Raw genomic sequence first — 17,039 nt, 5'->3', positions numbered from 1 at the left:
AAAGCACTGGACTTACGAGGTATCATAAGAAACATAAATGGTACAACTTCATAATTATTTTTTCAACTAGAATAATTTCCCTTTCTGCTTCAGTCCCAGCTGGCTCACAGCTGTGGAAGCAGCTTGTAGATCTTCTCATGACCATCGTTTCCCATGGATAAAGCCATCACTGTTTGTCCTAACACTGGGGCCAGGGAGCCAGAAAGTGCTTTAACATCCACTTGAGGCTAAATATGAACCTCAGAGAAGAGTGAAGGCAACATCACCCCCCTGTGTTTCTTCATCCCAGCTTTCCCCAGAAGTTACAGGATGGAGGAGGGAAGATAGATACTGGTGCTGCTGCAGGGAAATTGTTCCTCGTCCCAAATCCAGGCTTGGATGTGTCCCAAGGAGTTTGATGATGTTGTGTGGCTGCAACTACTTCTCACCATTTCCTGGAGCGCACAGTGGGCTGACAAACAAAATGTGTTGCATGCGGGTGGACATTTGTACCAGCTTCTGGGCAAGAAGTCTACACCAGGGTTATGCTGAAACATTGGGTATCCATCACTTTTATAGATGAAGACCCCAAGGTCTGGGTGATGCAGTGGCACCCCGTTACTCCCAGGGTATGACAGTGCTAGCAGATGCTGCTGGACCTTTTTGCTAGCCCAGACATTAAGTAGGGGAAGAAGTGTGCCTAGCTAGAGCTTTGCTGTGTAGCAGTAGCACATTCAAAACACATAGTCATGCTGTAGCATACGCTGCAGCAACCTGTCTGATGTTGGTATAAAGTCACAGGGTTTTCTGGAGTGACCCTTGTTTTCTCTCAGTATAAAGAAATTGCTGTGCTTAGTGATGTAGCGTTTTTCCCTAATCAGCTCTAGCTAAAACATCCTTGCTGCAACTCTGTTAACCATAAAGCCATTTCCTCTCTCATTACAGTTTATTTCCAGTGGAGAAGATATAAAAATTCTCTCATACCAGCTGTTTTCCTTTTTTTTTTTTTTTTGAAATGCTGTATAAAAATTTTTCATTACATTAACTGGATTGACCGTATTTACCTGCCTTCAAGTGAATCCTTCTATTTTATCACTCTGAAGTGATGATATGTCAGACACATGTCACAAGTAAGGGATGAGCCTTAGTTCTTATTTGGGTTACCAAAGGAGAAGTTTGTTATCCTAGGAAAGTTATTCAAAGGTCAAGGTGTCAGCTTCTTCCATTAGTTGCCATACAGGAGTCTGGAGCTGTTCTCCATATAGGTTGTAAGAGCAAGTCTTTAGGATTTGGGGGGACAAAACTATATTAGTGTATGATGTAACTAAGGACTATATAAAATCAATTCATCAACCAACAGATGTTGTTACTGGACTTACATATTCAAAACCCACTTTCTTTGTTCTCCATTCTAGCCTGAGAACCTGCTTTACTACAGCCAGGATGAAGAGTCAAAAATCATGATCAGTGACTTTGGATTGTCAAAGATGGAGGGTAAAGGAGATGTGATGTCCACAGCCTGCGGAACTCCTGGCTATGTTGGTAAGAGGTCTTCTTATAGTGTCCGTCCACTCTTCCCAGCTGCAATACAGACATATAGTGAAAAGGGAGTAATACTTGTTTTCCAGTGCCACTGGAGATTTTACAGATGTTCATGAGAAACAGAGATTTCAGAACTTGCTGGTGCTCTGCCTTGTGTGCTCTTCTCCTTTGGGTCCCCATCCTGCAATCCAGCTCAGGGTTTGTGGGATTTACTTTCATGATTTTAATCCTTTGCAGAATGAGTCTTCTTAAAGACACTGCCTGTAGGTAAGTTAGGAGCACATGAAGAATATCCTCAAATTCTGCAAGCACCTATAAAACCAAGAAGCTTTACCTGATTTAACATATTATTTTAATCATAAAGGATAACATCTGCCAGATTCCCCTGACAGAAGACAGTAAAATGAAAGAGCTACATTTATTCAGACATATTCAGTCGTCCTCTGTTACAACCATGTTAAGTTAGTGACTCCTAGATGTCATTATGCAAAAGCTCTTTAGATCCTCAGGCTTTCCTGGACAGTATCAAGTTGTTTCCTATCATTTCTTCTCTGCTCTTCTGTCCATTCAGTAGTGATTGTATCAGGCTACTGATCAGCAGTGTCTTTACGAGCATCCTTTTAAAAAAGTTAAAGTAACTGAATGTGAGAATTACATGGCAGGTGATGCCAGGGTCTGTTTGAGCAAATGAAAGTCTCACTTTGTGCACAAGGCATCCAGCCTGGCCTCCTACAATACCAAGCTAGTCAGCTGAGATGGCAAAATTAATCTCTGGGGTATCCATGAAACCCATTAAACTAAAATGACAGTCTCTTCCCCAGCTATAGATTTGTCTCCGATCTTTCCAACAGAGAAGACTTGATGTTTTTCAGCAGTCAGTCTCCTTTTCCTTTGCATCTGCCACCTCACCTGTTTTCATAGCTCTGATGATACCATGGTACAAGAACTCAAACAAATTATGTGGTGATAACACAGTGATCCAGATTTGTCCCAGCAATACCTTTTTCTGGACATTATCTTCACACTGCACAGGCACACTCTATCCTGATAATGTCAGGAAAAGGAGCAGATTTCTCTGGTTTCCCATTGTGAAGCCATCAACCCATCATTTTTTTTTTATTTTAAGAGATATGAGTCAGGATGCACTGTATACAGCCTGAATAGCTGTCTTGTGTAATCACACCAGACTGTAAATCTTCCAAATCACTAGCAGGAATTGAGCTGAGACAGCAATTTTCATAATTTTTTTGCTGTCAGCTCTTCTGTCCTTAATTAACATGTTTTATTTTGTTCTGAAATGGGCACTGACTAGAATATGTCTGCGAGACACAGGGAGGCTCAGATGATATTTTCTGAAGCCTAATGAAAATGAGGGAACATGACTCTGCTTGGGCACTGAGTGATCTCATATGGCCTCTCAGCACATCCATTTACATAAGAAAACTTGCTATTTTGAAGAAGAAGCTCTTGGAGCATGTGACATGAATTGTAGTGCTTTCAGAGATGTTTGAGAGCTCTCATTACTCATGGTCTGGGCACTGATAGCTACACAAGTGCTTCCAGGCCTGTTGTTACCTTACTGAACACAGGATTTACTCATCACAGTTCAAGAGGTCATGGCCGCTTATTTCTGAAGTGCTGAAGTTTTTCCCCTCTCTCATAAAGCAAACCTCTCTAAATATTTGTTCTATTTCTTTTTTTGCGCAAGAGACAGCTCCTCTTCGGTGATGCTTTTTTTTTAAAAAAAGTATAATTGGTTGCCCAGACAACATTTTCCAAGCACAGAAAATTTTTGCTGTCGGTCACTGTGGTGATGCCCACAAATGGGCTTCTGTGAGTGTTATACCTGATGACATGGCTTCTGCATACATGGTCTGCAATTTGCCCACATCTGAAAGCTTTCATCCCTTCCAGCGTCACTCCAATTTGCAGCACCTGCCTAATGCCCTCAAATAAATGTAAGAGGCCTTCCTCCTAATGGCACAACATCAAGATTTGTCCTCATCTGGATTGGGACAGACACATGCCACAGGGTTGGCCCATGAAGTGTCCTCTTTGTCACCTCTTTTTGGTTTTTTTCTCCATCCATTTTACCTAGGGTTGAAGTAACACTCAGGGATCCATCACTTAAAACTCATTTCCTGGTGCTTTTCTTTAAAGATATGTAGAACACTCCATTTTCTAAGATTTTATGAGGAATTAATTATTTTTGCCACTTTAACCACTCTGCTTTTAAATTACTGGAAAGAAACTTAGGCACCTATCACAAGACAAAGGCACCCAGGGCTCTGTTAAGAAGTCATTAGCATCTGCTACTATTTATACTTTATCTCCAGAAATGGATCCAGTCGGATCCTGCCACGCAAAGTGCTGGACAAGCTTCTGACTTGGTAGTAGACCTGGTCTTAACTCATGTCTGGTGCCCAAGTACTTGCAAGCATGCAGTCCCCCCTGTCATTTTTATCTAATTTCCCTGATTAGGATATCCTTTCAACTCTTTGTGCTTCAAATTTTCATAGTTTCATCTCCAAAAAACAGTGGTACCCAAGACACTAAATTCCTGTTTATGTGGTTCAGAAATTCACTGAATAAGGTAGGTTGTAATTATAATTAAACTTCTTAATAAATAGTTTTCTTTGTGAAAATCAAAGTATTACTTATCAAATTAGAGTATATATAAAATGTGTATAACCAGTAGTGCATTAGCACATTAGCTTTTAAGGCTCTGCCTTACAGCTTAAATTACTGTCAGCAGTTCAGAGGTATTTTTCCTTCAGGAGTTTTGTCAGAGATTTTGGTTCTATGGTGAAAAGATGACGGTTGGGATAACTTAACCCAATTGGTTGAGCCACTTTTGTTAAGATGCAAACCTTAATGTTTATTGCCTGGAGAGTCTGATAATACAACCTCTTCTAATGAAAAGATCTTCCATTTTCTTATCTGCTTACCATTCTTATCTCTGTCTGCATTTTTTATGGAAGGAGTCTAAGTGATGAGCTGGGACTAGACACCCACTTTTAGATAGCCCCTTAAACGGGTTTAAGAGACCTGTTAAGAGACATTAAGTTTTGAGACTGCTTTTATGGCTCATTTCATTGCAAATTAGGTGTGTGGACTGGCTTGCATGGATCCCAATCTATCGTCTAAAGTGGAGAAGTGGTGTTTTCAAAACCCTGAGTGATCTGTGTGATTATGGGCAAGATGTGTATAAGCTATTAGTGATTTATCATTTTAAACATCATAGATTTGGGTTGCTCAGCTTGAGGCCGTTTATAAGAACTTGATTTTGATGAAGGAGGTGTGCAAAACTGCCTGAAAATGAGCCATCCTTGAAGTGTGTTAAGTTGGGCACTCACCAGGAGATGACTCCAGTCACTCAGCAAAAGCCCTCTAAAAAGATTTGGGCTGTTTGGGAATTAGGTCTCACTGACTGACTTTCCATGAGAGCTGGTCTCTCAGAAGCTTTGGTTACTTCTGCAGATGAGACTTAGACTTGCAAGACACTTAGAAGCATTAAAAAGTTTGGAAAAAATGTTAGAAAGCCTGTCTCGATCACTCTGATCTCCTTTTGCAGAAATGCTGAATTATGAACTGTGTCGGTGGCTGGTTAATATCTTAATCCTTCTGAGATTTAAAATTCTTGCTCTGAGTCCCAACCCAACTTCAGATAAAATTTTCTTGTATTTCTCTGTCGTAGGAATTGGGCTGGGCCCCGGATGTGTGGTTGGTCCCTGTACACCCCACCTCACTCACTTTTTTGATTTGCTGTAGTGCTTTCATGAAAGGTCGTTTCACAACTTCCAGCTCTGCCAGAAAGCCAGTAGCAATTTCAGATCGTATCAAAGCCATGCATTTCTTGTAGCCCTGTGCAACACCAAAGCATTTAAGTAAGCAATAGATTTCCATGTTGAATTTTGACTTAACTCATTATCCTTTGAGTCAGAGGTCTGAAATATTCAATAAGCCTTCGGAATATTCTTATTAGCAGAAAGCAGCTCCAGGAGTTGTTTAGGCAGTAACATGAGTAATAAAGTAAAAATAAAGCATGGGAACCACTCTCACCAGGGTTTGCTTGTGACATTGTGATTGCTCAGATCCACTGCCGTCTCCTGAATTTGGGTTTGTTTGTGTGTGGTTGTAGCTGCATGATGTTCCATGACAGCTGTCTAAATCTGACTCAGCAACATGAAATAGGGACAACAGGAGCACGGGAAGCCAGCAACACTGCACTGAAACACTGCTGTCCTTCAGAAACACCCCCAAGCTTCAAAATCTTGGCCAACTAGAACAAGATGAGCGCTGGAGGACTGTGTGAAAGAGGGAAAGAAGTTGCTTTCATCCCAGGAGTCAGTGGAAGAGGAACTCTGGTCTTGTGATGAAGCTGCTTCATGTATCTCTTAGCTTGATTGCACCGTAAGGAAGGCACTTTGTATGGTGGCAGAGGAGCTCACACAGGAGAGGGGCTGGGTTGGCCCTTCATGCATCCAACCATCTTCTCAATAGTGCAGGGTTGTTCCTCTCTGTCCGTCTTCTTGAGGTGGTATCTTCAAGAGTCCTCAGCTATGGAACTGGCACCTTCTCCCTTTGGTACCCCTTACAAACTCTGACTGTTTCTCACCTTCCCTCTCAGATTTCATGGCCATCTTGTACCTGTGCAGCCCATTCATGTTTCACCTTCTTTATTTGCAGGATGTGCCTATGTGATGGAATCTGGCACTAAAATAGTTACCAGCTGAACTACTAGTCCTGATTGCACCAGGCCGATTTGCTTGGCCAGCTGAACTATGTCCCTGCCCAATGTAAGCAGGTCCCTGGTTATTTTAACCTTGTTTAGATCTTTCTATTCCTCCCACATTTACGGCAGCCTGTTGATTTTTCACTCCTATGGGGATCTTCAAAACCATCACCCTTTGTTCAAATGCCTCTTTCCTTCTGGCATGCAGCTTGTGGGAAGCCATATAAACCACAGAAAATAACATTAGACTGAGTTCTTGTGAGACAGCAGAATCTGCTGGGAGTAGCACCATCATGGGAGTGAAGGAGAATCACTTTTAAGTATGAGACTGGTATGAAGAACAAGCACCCTCATGACTTGTACAGTTTGTTCAACAGGCTTAAAGTATCAGAGCAATCCCCATCACTTGAGCTCTTTGCAAGAACATGGATTGCTGGTTTTGGCATCCAGCAGCTGCATTTTTAGGGAGCTTATTAGCATATATGTGCTCACTGGGGGTAATGGCACAGTGCTCTGAAAGGTTTCCAGACATTCCTGTTCTGTACCTTTTCTTAAAACCTCCATTTAAAACAAGCCTTTCAATTTTTTCTCTTATTAAAAGCAAAACGTAACTAAACAAAAAAAAAACCCTAATGGTAAAACTGTCCTGGGAAACACATCTTCGTGTACCTACAGGTGGAATGAAGCCCTGGGATCATTACCCAACATTTTACCTGCCACATGTTGCCAGTAGCAATGTGGATTTGGCCCAAAGTACAGTTCCTGGATGTGGAGGAAGGGTCCAGGTTTGCTTCATTGAATTCTCTGTCTCTGGATGGCCATTGTGTAGCATTTGAGCCCACAGTGATTCCCTGGGGAGGTGCGATACTGGAAGCCTTTGCTCAGCTGGCATTTCCCCAGTGCCAGAAGTGGGAGCTTTGCTGTTTTGTCTCCTCGGCCGTCTGTGTTGATCCTTTAATGCTGTCAACTCTTGGATTTTTTTCATTGCATCTCCTGCCTTTGCCTCTTGGCACTGATCTACTGTCATTTCTGAGAGCTCCTCTGACTTGTTTTTCAGCTCATTAAATATTTCTGTCTTTTCCATATATCAGAGACAGATGATGCTTAGCTGTGTTCTCCTGTTCCTGTTGCATGTCTGCTCTTTGGAACAAAAATCAAAAGCAGCCGTTTGGCCTTAAAATAATTACTTAAACCTCCTTCCTTTCTTTAAAGTTTACCAAAGGGGTAAATAGCCTCACATTTGCTTTGGGCATCATCCTGTGGTGATCTTACCTGCTTCACAGCCACCATCCACAGCAGCAACTGTCTGTTCTGAGTGCTCTTCACTCATTTAAACCAGAAGGAAATGCCCCAGCACAGCTTTGATGTTTTAAGAGGGAGAATCTTTACATAGTCCACATCCCCTTGTCTCAGATTTGTTTTCTGTTATGTTGATGTGGCATATCTGTATAACGTCAGGAGCTCACTAGGATCCATGGTGCTCAGGATCCATTTGCATAATATTTTCTTTTGGGGGGTATAAAATGTATAATATTTACCAGTCTTGAAAATGATGGAAACATAGGCAGAAAGTTAAAGGTAGAAGAAATATGTGAATAAAATGATGGGAATTTGGAAGGACTGGGGAGTTGGAAGACATCTAATCACTAGGGGAAAATTAGCTCCCTTCTGCATATTTTGTCACAAAATTTAGTCACAAGGGATGGAACAAAAAAGGAAATTGAGTCTCACAAACTCTATCCGATGCACATTTTGAAAAAGATTCTTTTTAGAGGAAAACTTGGAGGCAAATTTTGATGAATTAGAAAAGAAAGAGTCAGATTAAGGGACACAAGAATTGTCTGGGAAGGTTGTTTTGAGCAAATGGAGGAACAACTGTTTCATACAAGAGAAATGTACATTTGCCAGACTGTCCCAGCTTGCCAGGTTATCTGAGAGGTAGTGGCAGGCCAAATAGGATGACTCTCCAGTGCTTTATTCTTTCATCCCAAGTTTGTCTTCAAATTCACCCCAGCTGGACTGACTAGCACTGAGCTGACACACAGACCCTGACCTAGCCATTGGGAAAGGAGTTACATTTTGGGACTAACTGTAGTTGCCTTTTATATTTCCAAAGCTCTGTCCCCTATTGTAGTAAGAGCATTTTAAGCTTTATCTTGATAGACTACAGCAGCATGCTTATGTCCTGGACAGAATCAGGGTATTCTCGGAATCGGGATGCAGGTTTCTGCCAAGCACCCAGGGCCAGGATAAGAGCCATTCATGCTAGGTACAGTGGAAAGAAACCTCCTTTAGTATATAGTGGATTGATGTTGGAGTATTCACACATTCCAGCAGTGTATTGACAATATATGAACAGAACCACCGCTTTAATTTCTTATACATGCAGTGGTCCTAGTTCACTGAATGACTTGAAGACTGGAGCAACTTTTACCCTGTGCTGCAGATTGGGCCATATCCCAATCTTCACGAGTCTTCATAAGCTGGCTGTCAGATGTATTTTTTACCCATATTCCCCTGGATTTTCTTCCTTTTTACAAGTGTGATTTGACCCTTTCCATCATTCTGCTGCTTGTGGAAATGCAACCTGGATGCCCTCATCTGCCTCGTGCACTGTCTTCCCTTCAATCCCTTCTATAAGCTCTCATGCCCAAGCACCACAAAGTCTTTTCTGTTTCTCATTATTGCTTCCTATTTCCTTCCTTGCTGGCAGCTTTGACTTTAGTTTGTTGACTTGTCTTGCTGAAGAAGATAACTCTTTGAAGAGTCTTTACCAGTACACCAAAGCATATGTAGCAACTAAATGTGAGGCTCAAGTTTTAACACATTTATGTGCTTCACAGTATTTTTGACTGTTCTTAAAGTAACTAACTGCTTTGATGTTGGTAAGACTCCTAGCAGAGGAAGGTGTAACCCCAAAGAAATCTTTTTGCTGGGACTTGCCCCTTCATGATTTTTTTTGCAGCATTTGAACTCCAAAGTACTCAAAGGAAATACTGTGCTTTTTAAAACCCAGTGTGGCAAGTCTGCTTTAGGAATGCCACGGTCAGTGATTTCTTGCATTATTGTGGACATTTTGTTTTGAAAAAAGCAAAAGCTTCTTTACATGAAAAAGATTAGAGTCACAGGGTTTTAAAATTTAGGTTTAAGCATTGGCACTGAAAGGTCCCAACAGGGAAAACATAATACTCCAGACTCCCAAACAAAAAAATGCACCTTTTTAACTCTCTCTTAAGACAGGAAAGCAGACCCACAGAGTTTTAATAAATGCCAGGATCTCACTTCTAGCAAAATTCAGACTATGGTGGCTGAAGGCGATAGAGACAGAAGGCTCAGTTCCTTTGTGCATATGTCCAATTCCTGCTACTTTTTGTTTCTCTCTCCGCAGTGTCTGTGTTCCCAGGGGCGGAGGGACAGATGACTCCCTCTGACTGACATCCAGCAGGCAGCTGTTGGGAGGTGTGGTGACAGCTCTCTTTCCTCTCCTGCAGATGTAATTTACTGCCACCTTGACATCTTGCACTTTCTGAGTTGCCTCTTGAAATCCCCAGTTTGACAGCGCAATGGAGCTGCAAGGCTGTCAGGGTGAATGTGCATCTCAGCACTGGTGCAAAGCTTGACCTCATTTTCCTCCAAGTCTCCTAAAGTTCCTCTGACAGGGAGGTGATGGCCCTCTGCCTCTCATGCATTTTTCTGTGCTTGGTTTTGTTTTCTGTCCCTGGAGTCAGAAAATGGGGAATTTGCTTGACTTTAAGAATTGTCCTTCTTTGTGTGAATATGAGCTTCAAAAACATCAGGATATTTGCAAGTTCAAGGGCTGTATGTGTAGGGCAACACAAGGTCTCAGGGAGCTTCAAGTTTCAGGGTCCTATCTCTTGACCACATTCAAATGTTTGATCTTCTAACATGTCCTTGTCTGGCTTTTTATTTTCAGCTCCTGAAGTGCTGGCTCAGAAACCTTACAGCAAAGCCGTGGACTGCTGGTCCATCGGGGTCATCGCATACATCCTGTGAGTATCTGTTGGGTTTTCAATCACAGGTAGCTTTGGGACCTGCAACACGGCCTCCCACCATATAGTTTGCCACTTAGTCTGGGCCAAAAATGTTAATCTCTGACATCCAGGATTAACATGAATTCTGGACACCTCCCAGTTACATAAAGGCTGAAATTTGGGCCGAAGTGATAAGAAATGAACCAGGACCCTTCAAAAGCCAAAATCCTTGCTCCCACATGAACTATGCTGTGTGCAATAGTATGGACTTATCCAGGTTGAGACATTGGTTAAGTTATTACATCCCCTGCTCAGATTAGCTTTGACAAAAAACAAATTTGGCCATACCCACAGAGCACAGCACCATGTCGACAAGTGTATCCTGAAGGGCCACCTCTCTCAAGGCATCACCTTAATGGCTTTTTGTTCCCTGGGAAGGGTGCAGAGGGACATAAGGGGGGAAGAGCTTTTCATGTACTGCAGTGAATTATTCTCATCAAAACATAATACAAAGTACTGAGACTTCTACTGAAATTGAGGGATCATTTTCCTTAACACATCTAACCATCAGGTCCCATAGGTGAGCGTGATTTGTGCCCTGTCAGTTCCTTGACTCTTCTATCAAGCCATTAAACCTCTGCATTCTTGGCTGAGATTTGTTTCTCTAATGGGGCTAATTTCTGCTCAGAGGGACTGGTTGCTTGAGAAAGCTGCAGGACCAGGATTTTTGTGCATTCTCCCGCTTGGTGGATAGGTTTCAGAGCTCATATATTTATGGAGATTTAGTTCCTGTCCTCATTCAGTACTTGACACCCTTCTTCACAAAGGCTTAATAGGCTAATTTAGATTGGAGAGAACCTCAGGAAGTCCTGTCCTTGGGGTCACACTAGGTTGCCTAGGGCTTTATCCAGGTGGGTCCTGAAATCTTCTGAAGACAGAGACTGCATAAGTCTGTGAGCAACCTGTCCCACTGCTTGACTGTCCTCAAGGGGAAAAGGTTTTTCCTTACATCCAGACTTGCCTTCATGAAAGGGGCAGCCAGTGCTCTAGATGTGGGTGCACCTTCAGTGCTTGAGCTGTGGAAGTTGGTAAGCTACCTCCTGCACGAGCAACACACTTGGAAGGATTGGAGAGGTGTCCTGGCCACTGTGGTCACAGGGATATCCTGGTGCCAGGGGTCATTAGTGCTGTCCAGAGAAGGATGTCCATAACATTTCTGGGCACCATCATCTGAATCCAGCTCTGTATGCATGAGTATATAAAATCACTGCTGATGTTTGGATTGAGAAGAAAATGTAGAACTTGTTGTCTATGAACCTGTAGGAAGACTCCCTCTAGTTTAGGTGCCTGTCCTGATAGGGTAGTCTGTGCTCAGGGCTCAGGCCTGTGAGTCCATGCGTGTCATTCAAATAACAATTGCACAGGTTGCATCTGCACAGCCTAGCAGACTTTGAAGCAGGATCTATTCATGTGGGTCTTTGAGAGGTCAGGGCGACCGTGCAGAGCACACCAGGCATGTTCCTTTTGTGCAAGAGAGCACAGAGCTGCTGTGTAGCTGTTGACTGCTGCAGAAACAAATGTCTTTTCATGCTGACATTAGCAGTGCTTTCCCCTTTTTTTTATTTTTCCCTTTTACACAACTGTCACAGTTATACAAGACCGAAGGAAAAAGCAGCACCAATGAGGGACAGCATTAAAGCATTCCTACTTTGTTCCCTTTCTCCTTATGCAAACATTTCGTGGCTTGTCAGCATGAATAACTTTTTTATGGTGTAGTAGAACTATTTTGCCAAGCTGTACTATCTACTCTGTGCAATATTCATTTTTTACATTTTCATTTATTCTTGAGCATAAGTTATATGCTACCCAGAATAGCTTTTTTATATTAAGATAGTATATGAAGGTTTTATTTATTTGTGAGTATGTTTATTTATTTAAAACAAAGTCCTGCCTAAAAGCATTAGCTTTATGACTGGCTTTCCAATCTACATGAATATTTGAAAACTTGTTGAGTACAAAACTTTTCAGGGGGATAGATTTATCTTGTAGCAACCTTCAATAGCAGGATGCAAAAAGCTTTTGCATAACAAAGAAAAAATCAACAGTGCAGATTCTGACTTTGTGGTAAAGCCCAGCGGGACATGCTACAGCAGTGAGCAAGACAGCAGACATGTCAAAATACCTCAGAGGCTGCTTCAGACATCATTCCCTAGGGCTCTTTTAAATGAGGATGGTGTCTGCTGAGCCAAACTTACCATTTTCCACAAGCAAATCTGAGCATGGAAGATGTGGGGTTCAGTTTTTTGACATTTTTGGTCCTTGCCAGCCATGGCAGGACAATCAGAGTCTTTTCTGTTGCTTTTGTAGTACTTTGCTGAGCACTGGTTTCAGAGAGTGGGAAGAAGGAGGATGCAGGTGGAAGACAGCAGTACACTGCCTCTGCTCCAGGCTTGACTGCTGCCTAGGTTCAGTTTATCGTCAGATATTCACAATGAAAATATGTGTCCATCTGGTAGCCCACAGGAAGGCTGTGAACTGTTGCATCCTGTTGCCTGGAGATCAGCTTGTCTCTGCTTTCCTCCAAGTTTTCACTCCCCTTCAACCATGGCTCATGCACCAAAGGTCTTCTTTTGCTGGCAGACCTGTTGATATTTCACTTGTTGCTTTTATGTGTCTTGCTGAGGAATACAGGTGAGACAGTGCTAAGTAATATGTCCTCCACACCCAATTTATGAACACATCTTTGATAGGTGGAAGGTTTCAATTTCATCCATAATCCTTCCCCCTTCCTAAGCAAGGCTGCTCTTTCTGAAAGGTTCAGCTCAGTTGTTTCCTGCTCTGTTTTCCAAATCAGCATGTGCTGGGCTTTTCAAGCAAGGCATACACACTCCTCAAATCTAAATTCCCCATTTGCTGTATGGGGAATTCCCAACCCTGAAGGCTTAAATCAGTTTAGTAAGAACAAGTCCCTGTGAACTCCTCTCTGCAGGACAAGGAAATGTTTTCAGGGCTTCTGTGCTTCATGTAATAAGAACTTGATTTTTATTAAGTGCAGCCAATATGAATGGCAATAATGCGTTGTCATAGGAGCGCGGTGATGTGTTTCCCAGACTATTAGGGCTTGTGTGGGATTGAGTCTGAGATCAAACCATCTCCTTGAACATTTCTGCATGTGAGCTACATCCTTCAGCTCCTGTAACAGTCAGCGGCATTCCAGAGCTCTTCAGTTACCCTCATAGAGGTGCTTAATGCTGTTTCAGTCATGTACAGTGTCCTACGTGGTCTCAGGCTGCAGTTGCAGGACAGTCCAGCCTCCCATAGCCCCATGGCATACCTGCCGGCTGGGGACAGGGGTCCTGTGTGCTTGACAGCTTCTCCACTGGCACTGGACTCTACAAGTGGGCAACTCAACCCAGCCTGGGTCAATTCAAGCAGTCATTTCATCACAATGTGTCATTCAGTTGCCTAAACTTACGTATTTAGTGCCACACTGGGGTGTCTGGGACAGCCACATGGATTTGGCAAGTGTAGCATACTGCAGAGACCCTCCTTCTGCAGTGGCAGATGGAGGCCAAGCAGGAGACCATGGGCCGTGTCAAATAGCACCAGATGCCCATGCTGAGGCTGCTGGTTGACACCCTGCTCCATACTCAGACTCCTGCCTTCACAGTATGGTTTCATCTGCTTTATGGTGCATTCGCATCACTCTCCAGTCTCCGTTGACGCCATCTCTCCTGACTGCAACAGGAGCTTAGAAACCCAGCCCACATCTCACGTGTCCTAATCTTGAACTGGATCTCATCCTTGCTTTCAGGAATAGCGAGAAGCTGCAGATGTGGCCTCATAAGGAAGTGGATGTCAAGGGTTCAGTAAAGACAGAGAGGAAGAGAGGTCCTTCCCTAAGCTGGAAGGGAGTAACCCTGCTGGGCTCTCTGATACCTCTGGTGATGGGCACAGGTTTAACATCTAGGTTTGCTGTCTCAACAGTGCCACACCACTGGAGGCAGCAGCACCAGCATGCTCACAGTGTGGCATGGCACTGAGATGCCACAAGCACCAGCAGCATAGCCACCCTGGTGCAGTGCTGGTAGTTAATCCTGCCCTGAGCAGGAGTTTTTGATTCCAGTATATCACCACATCCATCCTCATACGCCATTCCGAGCTGCACAGTCAGCACAGTTGGAGCTACTACATGCCCAAACCAGTCGGAGACGTTTATATCCATAGGGCAATCCAAGCACATCATCCTGCATTACCTCCCCACCTCTCCCACGGATCCTCACAGACACTATAAACAGACTGTTGTCATTTCAGAAGGTAAAAACTCAGGTCAGTCCAACACAGAAGCCAGCCATAAATTAAAGATGCTTTGAGCTATTATTACTGCAAATGGTTTGAGTGCCTCCAGACACAAGCTCAGTCCACAGGAGAGCCTTCAGTTTATGGCACTGGAAGAACAAACTGTTTCTGTGGCACTGATGCTCTAGACAAATATTTGTTTCTGTGATATGCAAGGTGAAGGATGTCTTAGGAAAGAATACCTTTGTTTCAGTGCCGGTCTCTAATGCTTCTTGTTAATGACAGCCAGATTGCAGAGGCTGCACCAGTGGAGTGGAGTTTTTATCAAAACCTGTTTTGCATGAGAAGTCATTATTCACATGAACTAATTTTAGCAGCCTGAAATTTCCTGTTATTCCAGTTGCAATATTTCTCAATTTGAAACCGCCTCACTGTTGAGCTTGGCTTTCTACTTATCACAAGGTAGTTTTGATAATGTGTTCAGCTTAAAAATATAAAACATAAGAAGAGCAAGAGGCTTCACTTGATTCCCAGCAGCTGGATTTTGGGTATGTCTAGTTACAGAAGCTTGGAAAGCTAAAATACTGATCACTTGTATACCTGATATAGAGAAGATTGAGTTAATTTATGCAAAAAAAGTAGAAAATCATGTTCCGAAGCTGGAAAAGAACCTGGGGCCACAGAATGCTCTGCCTCAGCCCCTGGTTATTCATAGTCAACACCTCCTGTCTCTTCTGCACTAGACTGAACACATTTTGCCCTGAATTTTCTTCTGATTCTCTTCACTGGTAAGGCAAGAGAATTACTGGGTTTTTTATTGTTATTTATAAACAGGGAGTATCTGGAGGTAAATCTTGGATTATACTTTCACACTTCGCTGATAAGTTGCTTTTGATTTTCAAGCAGATGTGCATGAATCATCAATTATGTTTGTATGGAAGGATTAACCAGAGACAGTACAAAGTATATATCATGCCAGAATAAGTTTCCACAATCATCCTGCAGTCATACATTGGGAAAAGCTGGTCAGTTAGCTCACCTGCTCAGCATCACACACAAGTCTAAGCAAGAAAGTGAGGTATAATCTACTTCTTCAGTACTGGAAGAAGAATTATGGTAGTAAAATGTACGTGGCCATGTTGGATTGCTCAGGATACCTCGGTTAAACACTGGGAAGACAACCCCAAATGATGGCTCCTCATTGCTTGCTTCTTAATTTGTTTTTTATTCCCCATGCTAATATGTCCTTGTCCACAGTTTTGGGAGGGCACCAGTGTCAGCCAGTATGAGGGTCTGTTCCCAAAACAAAAAGAAATACATGTGTTTATCCCTATAAATAGCACTTGGATTACTTCCCACATTATACATCTCAGGTCTCTGAGCACTTACTGAGTTCTTTGCTCTAATCTCCCTATAAAATTGTAAAACTAAGCCCAGTGACTCTTGTGTTACAGGCTGTACACTGACCATGAAAATGGATTATTTAACCTTTAGTATGATTTCAAATATGTAATGAAAGCTTACAGGGGTTTGCTTTCTCTGCCTGGTGAGGAGGAGATGTTCCTGGTATTCCTCTTGTCCTCTCCTAATGGCTTCTAGAAATGACTTCTGGCAATATCTTTCTTTTGTACATCCACCTGTGTTTTTCTTACCTGCATCCCATTCTTTTTAAGGCAAGACCAGGAATAGGAGGTTAAGGGAGAATCTGTTGCTGATGTGGTTTGCTAAATAATTCTGAAAAGCTTTTATTTGGTGAAACTGTGAGAAAATGATGACAACTAATAGGTGCCCGAACCTCCCTTAGGACAATGCAGGATTTTTTCACATTGAAAACAGAGGGGTTATTTTTATATTTCTTCATATCTAAAGAAAAGCAGCAGAACCTCTGATAGTGAGGTCATTTTTTTCACACAGAAATGTCCCAGCAGATGGAAATTAAGTCGGTGGGATTTTGATTTTGTTTGAATTAAATAAAAACTTATTATGGACTTTGGAAGGTGGCCCAGTTGCTGGAAGCCCAACAATATTTCCTCCAGCCATAAATTGCATGATAGGCTAATTTACTGGGGCTTTCCCATCCCTTACTGCCAAGCAAGTAATGTTAAAACTTTAAAGTAACATTAAAACTTCTGGGTCTTCCTAAACTGATTTTAAGGGAAAGCACAACTAGACCACCTATATTTTGTCTCCCAACCCCTCCCTGTGCCAGGATGCCCTGGTCTTCCTTCCAGGTGCCACCTCCTCTGCCCTAAGGAGCTTGCTCCCTTCTCACGTGCTTTCTGGTGTAGTTCCTCAGTGATTTGCCTCCTGGACGAACATCCTTGGGTTCCCCTGTGCAAGAGGTTCATCCCCATCCCTGACCAAGCCAGGACCAGCCCTTGTCCTGCACTCAACACACTCCCAGGCAGGGGGCTAGTTTGGAGGGGTGTCCCCACCTATGACATGTAAGAGTGACTAGCACTTCTCAAGCTCTCACTAGCAAGGGGAAAGCT

The 17,039-nt window shown here is 42.8% G+C and overlaps 1 protein-coding gene across 3 annotated transcripts in view; it reads left to right on the top strand.

The window, feature by feature from the left end:
* The window catches only part of CAMK1D (calcium/calmodulin dependent protein kinase ID), a 227,004-nt gene that overhangs the window by 182,084 nt on the left and 27,881 nt on the right, over positions 1–17,039 (top strand). For all 3 annotated transcript variants that reach the window (XM_074903490.1, XM_074903489.1, XM_074903488.1), the window contains exons 5-6: positions 1,395–1,521; positions 10,191–10,266. In XM_074903490.1, the coding sequence (XP_074759591.1) occupies positions 1,395–1,521; positions 10,191–10,266 (203 nt within the window). The remainder of the gene's footprint in view (positions 1–1,394; positions 1,522–10,190; positions 10,267–17,039) is intronic.

Source organism: Athene noctua, chromosome 3 (genome assembly GCF_965140245.1).
Source record: "Athene noctua chromosome 3, bAthNoc1.hap1.1, whole genome shotgun sequence".
Classification (NCBI taxonomy): domain Eukaryota; kingdom Metazoa; phylum Chordata; class Aves; order Strigiformes; family Strigidae; genus Athene; species Athene noctua.
This window is presented reverse-complemented; position numbering and strand designations above follow the sequence as displayed.